The sequence below is a fragment of the Prionailurus bengalensis genome, chromosome A2, assembly GCF_016509475.1.
Source record: "Prionailurus bengalensis isolate Pbe53 chromosome A2, Fcat_Pben_1.1_paternal_pri, whole genome shotgun sequence".
Taxonomy (NCBI): domain Eukaryota; kingdom Metazoa; phylum Chordata; class Mammalia; order Carnivora; family Felidae; genus Prionailurus; species Prionailurus bengalensis.
In genome coordinates this window covers 93358664-93371383 of record NC_057348.1, presented here as the reverse complement: position 1 = coordinate 93371383, position 12720 = coordinate 93358664, and the positions used below count along the sequence as shown (strand labels likewise).

General features: G+C 37.0%; 2 protein-coding genes across 4 annotated transcripts in view; one reads left to right on the top strand and one right to left on the bottom strand.

Annotated features, from left to right (window-relative positions):
* FAM237B (family with sequence similarity 237 member B) overlaps window positions 1-8788 on the top strand; it is a 33017-nt gene extending 24229 nt beyond the window's left edge. Inside the window, exons 5-9 of one of the 2 annotated variants that reach the window (XR_006298488.1) lie at window positions 1183-1571; window positions 2204-2296; window positions 5490-5591; window positions 7902-7998; window positions 8144-8788. Coding sequence is in view for 1 of the 2 variants with exons in the window: in XM_043588805.1 (XP_043444740.1) it covers window positions 1186-1575 (390 nt within the window). In the remaining variant the exon portion in view is untranslated. Of the gene's footprint in view, window positions 1-1182; window positions 1576-2203; window positions 2297-5489; window positions 5592-7901; window positions 7999-8143 lie in introns of those variants that run through there. The other variant, XM_043588805.1, reaches the window with a different exon arrangement.
* A 711-nt stretch (window positions 8789-9499) lies between these two features.
* CFAP69 (cilia and flagella associated protein 69) overlaps window positions 9500-12720 on the bottom strand; it is a 61193-nt gene continuing 57972 nt past the window's right edge. For both annotated transcript variants that reach the window (XM_043588799.1, XM_043588800.1), the window contains exons 21-23: window positions 12011-12097; window positions 10030-10134; window positions 9500-9717 (exon numbers count right to left, since the gene is read on the bottom strand). In XM_043588799.1, coding sequence (XP_043444734.1) covers window positions 9547-9717; window positions 10030-10134; window positions 12011-12097 — 363 coding nt within the window. In that variant the 3' untranslated portion in view covers window positions 9500-9546. The remainder of the gene's footprint in view (window positions 9718-10029; window positions 10135-12010; window positions 12098-12720) is intronic.

Here is a 12720-nt window from a genome sequence, read left to right as displayed (position 1 = left end):
TGGTGAGTCTTCTGGATTTGTCCCCCCTCTCCACTCCTCGGCCTTGGCTGTCAAGGTTGTGTCAGGGACTTTTCCAATGCCAGCTCTGTAGCAATTCAAAGCCAATTTAGTCCTTGACGTCCACTCATGTAGCCAGTTTACTGAGTGATGATTTGGCAGGGAAACTTGAGCAAAGACCATTAGAAAATGGCAAGATTTTGCTGAATGTCATTGGCCCTACACTATGTCATATTAGCTCATATCACCTTTATTGTCTTCCTGCTCCTAAAGGTATGTCCGTTTAATCTTCTGCAAACAGATCCTGAACAACCTGAGAGTAGCCAGGGACCCACCAGACATCAGTGCATAACAAATATTTTTCAATGAATAGAAATGGAAGAAGTGTCAGTAACTTTGAAACTTTAAATGGTGCTCGAATATCCAACACCACTTGGGTTAATAGATTGGTTACATCTAAAATTTAGGGGAAAAAACACCTTTTTCTCATGGTTACACATGGAATAGCCTGTTCTGATTCACTTAGTTGGAATGTGTTGTGGTAGGAGTCTTAGATACGGACACAGGAGACCTGAGAATGTGCATAGCCATATCAGTTGAGAATTTTTCTAATTTGTAAAGGTTGGAGCATATGTTTTTAAAGATTTCTTTCAGGGGTGTCTGGGTGGCTTACTCAGTTAAGCATCCAACTTCAACTCAGGTCATGATCTCACAGCTCGTGATTTCGAGCCCCACATCGGGCTCTGTGCTGACAGCTCTGAGCCTGGAGCCTACTTAAGATTCTGTGTCTCCCTCTCTCTCTGCCTCTCCCCTGCTTGTGCTGTGTCTCTCTTTCTAAAATAAATAAACATTAAACAAAATTTAAAACAAAGATTTCTTTCAGCTCTAAAAGTCTGTGATGAAATGAATCCATCACATCTTCAAAAACAAGTATTGCATTTCAGTGGCTGCTGAAGACTTTATCAGAACATTGGTAAATAGATTGTAACTGTATCTTTTCAAAACAAGGTTTGAGAGTCAGCAACTTAGAGGAAAATCAACAAATACATAGTAGACAAATTTGGCTTGATCAAAAACACATACATATGTCTTTGTAAAATTTTAGGTTTAAATAGATCATTGAATAATTGAATAATTTTCTTTTTAACTTAAAAATATATTCCCTCATTTTTTTTTTCTCTATAGAATATGGGTTTTGCCACAAGAGGACGGTTCTACCTACCACTGGGCTGCATGATGCTGATCAATCTGATTAATGCTGACTTTGAATTTCAAAAGGGGGTGCTTGCCAGTATCAGCCCAGGCATCACAGAAGATATTGATTTCCAATGCTGGAATTCTTGCTCTTTGACATTGATAGATCTCAAGGAACTCAAGATACAGCACAATGTGGACGCTTTCTGGAATTTCATGTTGTTTTTGCAAAAATCCCAGCGGCCTAGACATTATAATGTCTTCTTAAGCATAGCTCAGGATTTCTGGGACATGTATATAGACTGCTTGCTCTCACGATCTCATGGAATGGGCAGAAGACAGGTGATGCCTCCCAAGTATAATTTTCCGCAGAACAGGAGGTAATTTAAATGTATACTTAAGAGAATAGAAGTTTAGTTTTCTTTATTTTTTTGAGTTTTTATTTTGAGAGAGAGAGAGAGAAAGAGACAGAGGGAGAGAGAGAATCCTAAGCAGGCTCCGTGCTGTCAGCACAGAGCCCCACATGGGGCTCTAACTCACCTACCATATCATGACCTGAGCCGAAGTTGGACGCTTAACCCACTGAACCACCCAGGTGCCCCCAGCAGTTCAGCCTTCTTAAAAATTCAACATTTAATCATTTTTGCCAATAAGCTAGCAAATTTGCCTTATTTTTTCCTAATGATTGACTTTGATTTTCATTTTTACTGATTTTATATTATTTAGAAACCACAGGAGCTCTGATGTACAGACACATGATCTAAATGATCTTGAGGTATAATACATTTGGTAGATCATTAAAATTATTACCTTATTTTTTCCCACAAATAGTTCATGAGAAATCTGTTTAACATCATAGTTATTCATATTGCATTTATTGAAGAAATTTTAAAGATAGGACATATAATTAGGCTTTTTAAATTAAGTTTTTCAATAGGGTTATTTAAAAGGATGCAATCTTAAAAGTCATTTTATAGTGAGTATTAACAATTTCTCCTCTCTAATATTATAGGACTGGATTTTACAAAACATGAGTTTTACATAGAAGATAGAGAACATGGAAAATACCTCAAGCAAAGTGACATCAACCTGAAGGTTTAATTCTGTCAGTATTTTGAAGTCAAATATTTCTTATAGTATTTATCAAAATTGTTATTTCTAGTTCTTTAATATTTATGAAAGTTGTATTTTTGTTGATGTGATGTGTAAATGCTTTATGGCTATTGAATTAGCATTTCCATCTTTTCAGGTAATTTGTCAATATTTTTTTTATTTGGAAGGCATATCTGTAAAGCATCTTTAAAGAAAACATTTAAAATGCAAATGCAATATATTATTAAATATAATAGTTGAGGGAGTAATGCTGTGACTAATTTTTTAAGGTATCTTATATGTAATATTGACTTTAAATTGTGCCAAAATAAATGCCAGTATTGTCCTAAAAAGTAATATTTGATTTTGATGTCATGTACTGAGTGGCTTCTGAAATGTGCATTTCATCTCCAAGCCATCCTATATATTAAAGTGTTTTTCTATGCATTAAGGACTAAAATTTTTTACGTTCTCACTTTTATTGGCTTAATTAAAAAAAAACAAACAGAAAGGTAGTAAGAAACTTCATTTTAGTAAAGTGAAGTTTGGTAGAATTTTGGTTTTTAGGTACTAGCTCAGTTTTTCTTTTTAAATGTATTTCCTACATACATCTCACATCTTATTCCAAAGAGGATGTGAAGCTTTAAAAATATATAACAAACAATAGGATAACATGAAGTAGATGAGGAAATTTAGATGATGGGAAATAAAGACAGGAAACTAATAATATGTAGTTGTATTTTGGATGAATACTTTTAAATGCATGTTATAGAAGCCTATGCCTTTGATAAAAAGGTAGCTGTAAGTTTGGTCTGAGTTTTCTACTTCTAAAGGTAAAGGACTCATGAGCATTTTCAAGATTCACATTTAACAAGTTTTTTTTTTTTTGTTTATTCATTTTGAGAGGGAGAGAGAGGAGGAGAGAATCCCAAGCAGGCTCCACACTGTTAGCACAGCACAGAGTCCTACATGGAGCTTGACTCAGGAACTGAGATCAGGATCTGAGCTGACATCAAAAGTGGGATGCTTAACTGACTGAGCCATGCAGGTGCCCTCACTCTGTTGATAAGAAAAACCAAACAACATGTTTAGGACAAGCCCAGCCTTTGCTAGGACTAAAAACCAATAAAGATGACAGGTTTTCATAATGGCTACCATGGGATACAGCACTGTGTTTTCAAGTATCCTGGCAATGACAGATTCCCTTCAATGCAAGCTGATGTCACCACACCCAAACTCAATTAAATATAAATAATTTTAAAAGTAGCAAAAATAATACTGAACAAATGGGCAACTGTCTGATGATTTGACTTGATCCCAGAATAAACATTAAATGGTGGAGTGGGGGCTGACATTCTTTGAGTTATGGATCACTTTGAAATTCTGATGAAGCTATAGACACTTTAACAAGGAGTTTTATGTACACAGTGTCATCATTTTGTGTATGATTTTGGGGGGAGGGGTCCATGAACCCCAGGTTAAGAATCTCCAATATTAAAGAATAAATGGTTTGCATGGCTTTCAAGTATTATTTTATAAAAATTATTTCATATAACTGAGTTTTGTATAATGAGGTTCTAGATAAGGTTGTCAGTCTAATAAATTCCTATATTGAAAATATTTTATCTTGCCAATTAAGTATATGTGCTGCCGAAGCGAGCACATTATCTTGCCAATTAAGAACAGATCCCTAAGCTCATAAAATTAGCTGGTTGGAGGGTGGGTATTATGCTCAGATGACCAGAAAGATACATAAAAAACTGCCCATGGGGCGCCTGGGTGGCTCGGTCCGTTAAGCAGCCGACTTCGGCTCAGGTCATGATCTCACAGTCCATGAGTTCAAGCCCCATGTCGGGCTCTGTGCTGACAGCTCAGAGCCTGGAGCCTGCTTCTGATTCTCTGTCTCCCTCTCTCTCTGCCCCTCCCCTGTTCATGCTCTGTCTCTCTCTGTCTCAAAAATAAATAAACGTTAAAAAAAAAAATTTTTTTTAAAAAACTGCCTAATTCATTTCCTGCAGGTGGAGGCATAGGGTCATGACTTTCCTTAGAGGATATCTCTCTTTTACAACCTGTGGGTAAATGATTGAAGCTCAAAAATTCAATGTCATAAAGCAAAACCAGATAATTTTAGCCTAAAAAATTGTTCAACTAGTTATCAATCATAGTTGTCATACAAATTTTTATTGCAGCAATTATTAACTTTTCAGTGTTAATAAAATTAATTGTTAGCCATCCAAAATAGGTTAATTGAAAATGGCTTCCTAGATCACCTAACTGAATTAACAGGCTACATTGGATTATTAAAAACAGTAAAAAGGACATTTGCCAAAACGGGCAGTCTGGTTTTAGAGCAATTCATCTTAAGTCTTTTTGCTGGTACTTAGATACCATGTTCTGTTAAAAATCCCCTCCCTCCCCAGCAATTTTTTTTTTTTAATTTTTTTTTTTCAACGTTTATTTATTTTTGGGACAGAAAGAGACAGAGCATGAACGGGGGAGGGGCAGAGAGAGAGGGAGAAAACAGAATCAGAAACAGGCTCCAGGCTCTGAGCCATCAGCCCAGAGCCCGACGCGGGGCTCGAACTCACGGACCGCGAGATCGTGACCTGGCTGAAGTCGGACGCTTAACCAACTGCACCACCCAGGCGCCCCCCTCCCCAGCAATTTTTGGCACAAATCATGCCATTTTTATAAAGAAAGATATATTATTATGTTTTCATCGTTCATTCATTCACAAAAACGTATTGAGCTTGTAGGTATACTGCTGAATAATCCTTGACTCACAGAGCTGCCATTGCAGTGGGACAAAGGTACAGTAGGAACTAATACACTAATTCAAAAACAATTTTATGATATGAAAACGTAAGTTAAAAAAAGAGAAATGGTGGTCAAATATGATTGAGTGGGGGACAATATGTATTTCTCTTTTGCCCTGTTCAAAATCATCTGACTAGATCATTCAAAAGATCATTTTTTTAAACTTTAAATAAACTATTTTAGAATAGTTTTAAGTTTGCAGAAAAGTTGCAAGGATAATGCAGAGATCTTGTATACTCCTCACCTATTTTTTTTCCTATTGTTAACTTTTTACATTAGTATGGTATATTTGTCATAACTAATGGTCCACTACTGATACATTATTAACCAAACTTCATATTTTATTTGGATTTCACTAGTTTTTCCCTGATATCCTTTTTCTGTTCCAGGATCCCATCCAGGACTCCATAATATATCAAGGTATCATGTCTCCTTAGGCTCTAAGAAGGTGTTTTCATTCAATGACCTTGACAGTTTTGAGTGCTGATAAGGTATGTTACAGAATATCCAATTTGGGTTTGCTTGATTGTTTTTCTTACAGTTAGACTGAATTTGTAGGATTTTTGGGTGAAGACCACAAAAGTAAAGTACTGTTCTCAATACTTCAGATCAAGGGTATATGCTATCAACATAAGTTATCACTGATGATGTTTAACCTTGGCTAAGGTAGTGTATCCCAGGTTTCTCCGCTATAATGTTACTTTCTCTTCTGTTTCTATATTGTATTCTTTGGAAGCAAGTCACTAAGTATAACCCACATTTAAGAGAATGGGAAGTAATGTTCCACATGCTGAAGGAGGGAATATCTACATAAATTATCTGTAGATAATTTATATGGGAGATTTGTCTGCCCTCACTCCCCCCCTTCTTCTTCCTTCATTCCTTTTCTTTCATCATTTATCATATCATTTGTCATCATATCAGTAGGAACTTAACAGACATTTATTTATCTATAGAATTTTGACCTGATAGTACCAGGCCAATTCCTGACTGTCAGGGGCTGCTTTTCTCTTTCTCAGAAAGCATCTTTGACTGTAAACTCAATATAAGCAACTATGAAACATAACTGCTAATGAAACTAACGTAAGCTTAGGTTCTGTTGGCAGAAAGTATGTAAAAATGAGGAATACTGTTTTCATTATAACCTCCATGGGACCTACAACACCTGGAAATCTTTGTTTAGTTTGTCTGGTAACAGTTTAAAGGAAAATTAATAAATGGTGGCACTTCAGAAGGGGCTAGCCAGATCCATAAAGTCTGGAATGATTAAATAAGAATGATTACAGAAGGGGCACCTAGGTGGCTCAGTCGGTTAAGCATCCAACTTTGGCTCAGGTCTTGATCTTATGGTTTATGGGTTTGAGCCCCATGTCAAGCTCTATGCTGACAGCTTAGAGCAGCTTACAGCCTGGAGCCTACTTCGGATTCTGTGTCTCCCTCTCTCTCTGCCTGCTCACACTCTATCTCTCCAAAAATAAACATTAAAAAAAAGAGGAATGATTACAGAAAATAGATATTTGACCGGAAAAGACTTAGGCTGAACACAATAGTTTTTTTCCTGTGATATGAAACATATCTTGTGCTCTAGAAGACAGAGGAAGAGATGAGTTATTCACCTAATTATTCACTGGTTTTCATCCAATATAAGCAAGAACTGGCTAATAGAGTTTAACCATGGGATGAGCTCCCTCATGTGGTAAAAATCTCATTATTGAAGCATGTTGAAACCATTTCATCTGTATTCACTAAACTCCATTTTTATTCTTTTGACTCTCTTTGAATTTAGTTTATTAGCAAAAGTTTCAGTTTGAGAGCTTGAAATTTTGTCTCAACTGACTCATGGAAGAAAACATATTGTCTGCCTTTCAGCCAGGCTGGATGGACTAGAGGGCTCAAGACTGGTGTAGGAGCACAGGATGTGAGGAGAGACAGAGACCTATTATAGTTAGTGACATTGTCATACTGGTTCACTTGCTCACTACAAAGGTGGCTGGAATTGTAATATGCAAACACAATGCACATCTGTCTACCAAGGTTAATTGTCTGTATGAAGCAACACTATCCTCCATCCACCTACATTTATTTAGCTGTTAAATGGCTGCTAGGTAACAACCTGCCCTATTTTACCTTTCCTCTTCCTGATGGGTAAGATCTACACAGCAGAGGGGAAAGGTCCAGCGATATCACAGACTACTTTGTAGTCTGTCCTAATCAGTTTGGAGATATCGCATTGTACTAGATACAAAAAATTATATTCAACCAAGTAATATCAATTCTATTTCTACACAGTGTTTATGTAATCAGTTAATGTAATAGTATTTATGTCTTAAATACTTAAAATTCATTTTGGATAAAGTCTATCACTGTTATGGAGTAAATACATGTGAACTACCTTAATATATCTGTGTTTAGCATTACCTGTATTTTGTTGGCTGAATCTTCCTTTTGAGCTCAGAACTTTGCTGCATTTGCAGAGCTCAAGGGAAAGGCTGTCAGGAGCTGGGGCCACCATTACACTGATTTAATGATTTATTTACTGAAGTGTTGGTTTCAATAATGAATGAATGTAGTTTCTACCTTGTGCTTAGGGAGCTTAGCATCTGAGGAAGAAGCATATAGTCTACAAAATGAGGCAAGATTTGTTGTTCTTAGCCATGAACACTTCATTTTGATTGTGTGTGTATCTGACATACTTGAGGTGTATCTGTTGCTTTTTTGTATGGACATCTCATCATTGCGTGTTCTTATCCACATCTTTTCTTGACCCAGTAACTACTCTTTCATGGACTCTTTGTGCTTAGGGCTTCCTGTCAAGAAGAGGAACAAATTATGATTTCTAATATCTTGGTGGTGGTGGTGGTAATAAAGAAAAGGATTCGGGAGAGACAAAGCTGCATGGTAAGCTGATGCATGTTATCTATTCTTGTGGGCCACAAGGAGAATAGGCAGCTGGGCCAGGATTAGAAGCTGCTGGCCAATGGTATACTGTCAACTCATTTTAATTAGAACATGAAAAACGGTGCACTTTCTCCCCTTTTTGCAGATGCTACTACCTTCACAGATGGGGATAATGGAAAGTTTCTGGTGGAATGTGAGATGAGGTAAGAGGAGGAGAAGGGAGGAGGAAGTTGCAGGAGGTGGGTCCAGTGGGGTGATGGAGCCTTCTCTTATTTGATAACATGGACTCTATGCAGGTCTTCCCAACTTTGGATTCAGTAGCATCATGTTGGTAGCTTGTAACTGGTTACAGTGGGAGTATTTACACCATGCAAATTGGCAAACACTACAAATAAGGGCTATTTCCTCTTGAAGAACCAGTTGCTACACAATTACCAGTATACTGCTGAGTGTGCCTATGGGCCTAGAATCTAGACTCAAATACCAGCATATTTTCCTATTAAAGAAAACAGGTTCTTGTCTCTCCCTATCCTGGACATGAATTCAACTTTGTGGCTTCCCTGGAGTTTATAGGAATGGAGACAGTCTATGGAAACCTCATAATTGCATACATACATGGACACTCTGTTCCACATCCAGCATTAATGCATCTATCTCCTGTTTTTTGGAAAGCTATCTCCACCACCAAAGGAGGGAAAACACTTCCCAACCCTCCCCTTCCCTTCCCCATTAGAGAAGAAAATAGCATTAGAATTAACTTTGCATATTTATATATTAAGAGTAAAACCATCTGTATTTTTATTTTTGTTGTTTAGCTCATGAATAACATTTGCTTTTTATAACAGACATAATTTATTTTACTTTGACCAACAAATTGTTGCAAATGTTTTTTCTGCCCAGTACTTACATGTACATATGATAACAATATCCTGGTTTTCCAGTCCATCTCTATATTTTGTTTGGAGTTGGCCTGCTTCTGGCTCTGGGAGTAGGCAGTACTTAGATCTGGCCAAAGTCATGGTGGATGGCTTCAGTGGGCATGTGACCAATCAAGGGTCCCAACATGTGGAGGCAGTTGCAGAGATTGTGGAGAGACAGGCATGTATTTTTCTGTACTGGGTATCAATTTGGGAAAATATAATCCAGTAGCTGCTAGGGAAGGAGATTCTACTCAGAGCTTTAGTCCCTGGATCCAACAATGCCTGCAGTCTTATTTACTCCTAGATTTGATAGCTACAGAGTGCCTGTAAAAGTTTTTATTGGCTTAAAACTTTAAGCCAGTTGGAGTAGTCATGCAACCAAAGGAGTTTTAACTGATACTATATGTTTTACAATTAAGAGAATTAGCAATCTTTCGAAAGAAATTGATGACAGCTCTTCTGATGCCAAATGTTGATATTTTCAGTACAAATAAATTGTGTGTGCTTACTTTTATTTTTTCTTAATATTTCCTACAAAAATATTCCAAAATATTTGCTTTATAATTATAAATAAACATGTATTTAACTAAAATAAGCAGACTTTATTTCAGACAGTCTGTATACTGTCTTATGTAGGAGCAATCTTCTTTGGCTCATTCACAGTTTTGGCTGCTCTCACCCTTTGTAAGGCTCCTCCTCGAATAGGCAGTTTTTTAAGAGCAATGTCTGTATCAGCCAGAGGTCCTCCCAGTAATCGGGCAGGAGTGCTTTCCACTGTTACTACCCGACCAGAAGGCACCTGGAAAAGCAAAAGGTATATATCTAAGAGTTCATTTGCAAAATTTTCCAATAAGAGAGAAACCCATTCATCCTTTAGCTGACTTTGGAAAAGATACCAAATTATAGCAGTTTCTTGGAAATCCTGGAAGGCTGATCTGGTCTAAACCAGTACTGGGTGAGAGTGGAGGTACTTTAGAGATAAATATGCCTTAACTATGGGTAATGTGACCAGTGAAAAGAACAAATATGAGACAAAACCCCATGGAAATAACATTCTATGGAGACTAAATTCAGTATCTACTAAGAAAAGTCATGAAGCAAAAACCCTTACCGTTGTGTTAAGGCCTTTAATATCTGTCCTATGAAATATTGCATTTGGAGGTTGCCCATTGTATCTAGAGGATTCTATAGCTTTTTCCTGAAGCCTCTTTGCTTTCTGAAGATTTTTAAATTAGAAAGAAAGTAGTATTAATTTCTATTAAAGCACTAACCATTGTACTTAGAATGAAGTATATGAAATACATTTAATTGTGCCTGGCTTATACTTAGAGTGTTCATTAAGTAGCCCTGTAACCTACACTTACTCACTTAGGCTCAAAAGATCATTATTAGTAAGTTATATCTTTTATACAACGCAGAAGACACCAGTCACCTAAAAACATTACTGAAATTTCCAGAGGTACCAGTCATATATGACCAAGGAATAAGGCGGTCCTAAGGAAATCATGTTCAATTTTTAGCACATAATTTAATAAGCTACTAACTTGGGTGATGCATATTTTCAAAATATTTTTCATAAATTAAACTAATCAGAACACTTAAATGCTTCAAACAGAATAATATAAATTGTATAATTTGTTGCACTTATATTAAAAAATTTTTAAGTTTATTTATTTTTGAGGGGGGGGAGAGAGAGAGAGAGAGCAAGGGAGCACGCACACACAAGAACCATGGAGGGGCAGAAAGAGAGGAAGAGAGAATCCCAAGCAGGCTCTGCCCTTCCAGCACAGAGCCTAATGTGGGACTCAAACCCATGTACTGCGAGATCATGACCTGAGCCAAAATCAAGAGTTGGACACTTAATCACTGAGCCACCCAGGTGCCCCTGTTGCACCTATAGTTAAACTCAATAGTTGAAGCCCTGCCACAGGTGAAATTCAAGGTAACAAATGATCTGCATTCTTAAACAAATGAGGGGATGATTTTCATTAATTATTCCTTAAAAGTACAGATAGTTGTGAGGATGTTTTATAAGTTGGGAAGAATTTTTATTGAGAAGGGGGAGACATGATACCTCAAGTGAGCTTTTGTTCTTAACTTTGGTTTTGCTACCTTAATGTGGTTTCACTATTTTCAGGGCCTAACTTAACATTCAACAATTTCATATCTAGTGGAAGAACTGTAACATTACATAAAAGCATATCCAAAGTATTAATGGAAAAAGTGGGAAAAGTTTATATATAAAAAAAGTTTACATAAAAGTATATCCAAAAGTATTAATAGAAAAAGGAGGTTTTGGAAATACTTGCTGCTTCTCACATATCTCAAGTAAACATTCAATATTATAAACTTTTTAGATTAGTTTCTAACTTATTCCTGAAACAGCTTATCACATTTTTCCAAAGGGATGTTTCTTCTCAATTCTCATTTAAGCTTTAATATAACGTTACTTTTGATGGTCATGGAAGGGAAATACCCTTAGGGGAGAGAGTACAGACAATTATTTTTTCTGTCCTTCACTCTACTTCTTAAAGAAATGAGCAATGAATAAGAAGACTCAAAGTGGAAAGTAGGAGCACATTTCTCCTGCTCATTGCTGGCTAACTATCATCTCCTTTATGCAATCCAGGAAATCATCCTTGATTCCCATTGCTAGATCAAATAAAACTCCAAGTAGTGTCTTCTGTAATATGAAAATGCATAGTTTCACTTATTATCCTACATTGCGTGTGAGGATCTAACAGTGTTGGTATTCTATAGAAAGGTCAGCAGAAGGGGTTCCTGGGGGGCTCAGTCAGTTAAGCGTCTGACTTCAGCTCAGGTCATGATCTCGTGGTCTCTGAGTTTGAGCCCTGTGTCAGGCTCTGTGCTGACAGCTCAGAGCCTGGAGCCTGCTTCGGATTCTGTGTCTCCCTCTCTCTCTGCTCCTCCCCCACTCATGCTCTGTCTCTCTCTCTAAAAAAAAAAAAAAAAATGAATAAACATTAAAAAAAAAAAAGGTCAGCAGAAGAGGCAAATGAATATTCCTGAAAAAGTCTGTTTGTCTGAGTTGACTATTTGTTGTGGATATCACAAGATTTTAAAAGTCCTACCTTTAAAGTTTTAGCATTTGATGTTCTGGCCAAGAAATTTTCCCATGATTTACTAGCCAGTTCTCTTTGCTTGTGTGTGGCTTGTATCTGAAATGAGAAAGATAAGTAAGAATTCCAGTTTCTATGGAAGAATACCAAAGCGCTTTTTTAAAGCCCTTACTTTGTTTTTTTCTTTTCTTTTTTCAACGTTTTTTTTTTATTTTTGGGACAGAGAGAGACAGAGCATGAACGGGGGAGGGGCAGAGAGAGAGGGAGACACAGAATCGGAAACAGGCTCCAGGCTTTGAGCCATCAGCCCAGAGCCCGACGCGGGGCTCGAACTCACGGACCGCGAGATCGTGACCTGGCTGAAGTCGGACACTTAACCGACTGCGCCACCCAGGCGCCCCTAAAGCTCTTACTTTGAAGGAAGACCTAGATTTTGCCAATGTAAATTTTAGAATGACTAGCAGAGGATTAGAATATTCAGAGTTCAGCAAAAGTCTAAATATGGAGGAAAAATCCTTCCTTCACTATGTGGCTAAGGTTTGAACTGTTTTCCATGAAATGTAATATAAAACTGTTGTTATAAAAATATAAAATATAAAATAACAATAATCATTCTCTGAAGACTGATTGCTTTATGTGATTATCACTTGTGAAGACACATCATAATCCAGAACAAGCTAAGTAAATGACCCAACGGCAAATTCACGGGAGAAAATAGATTC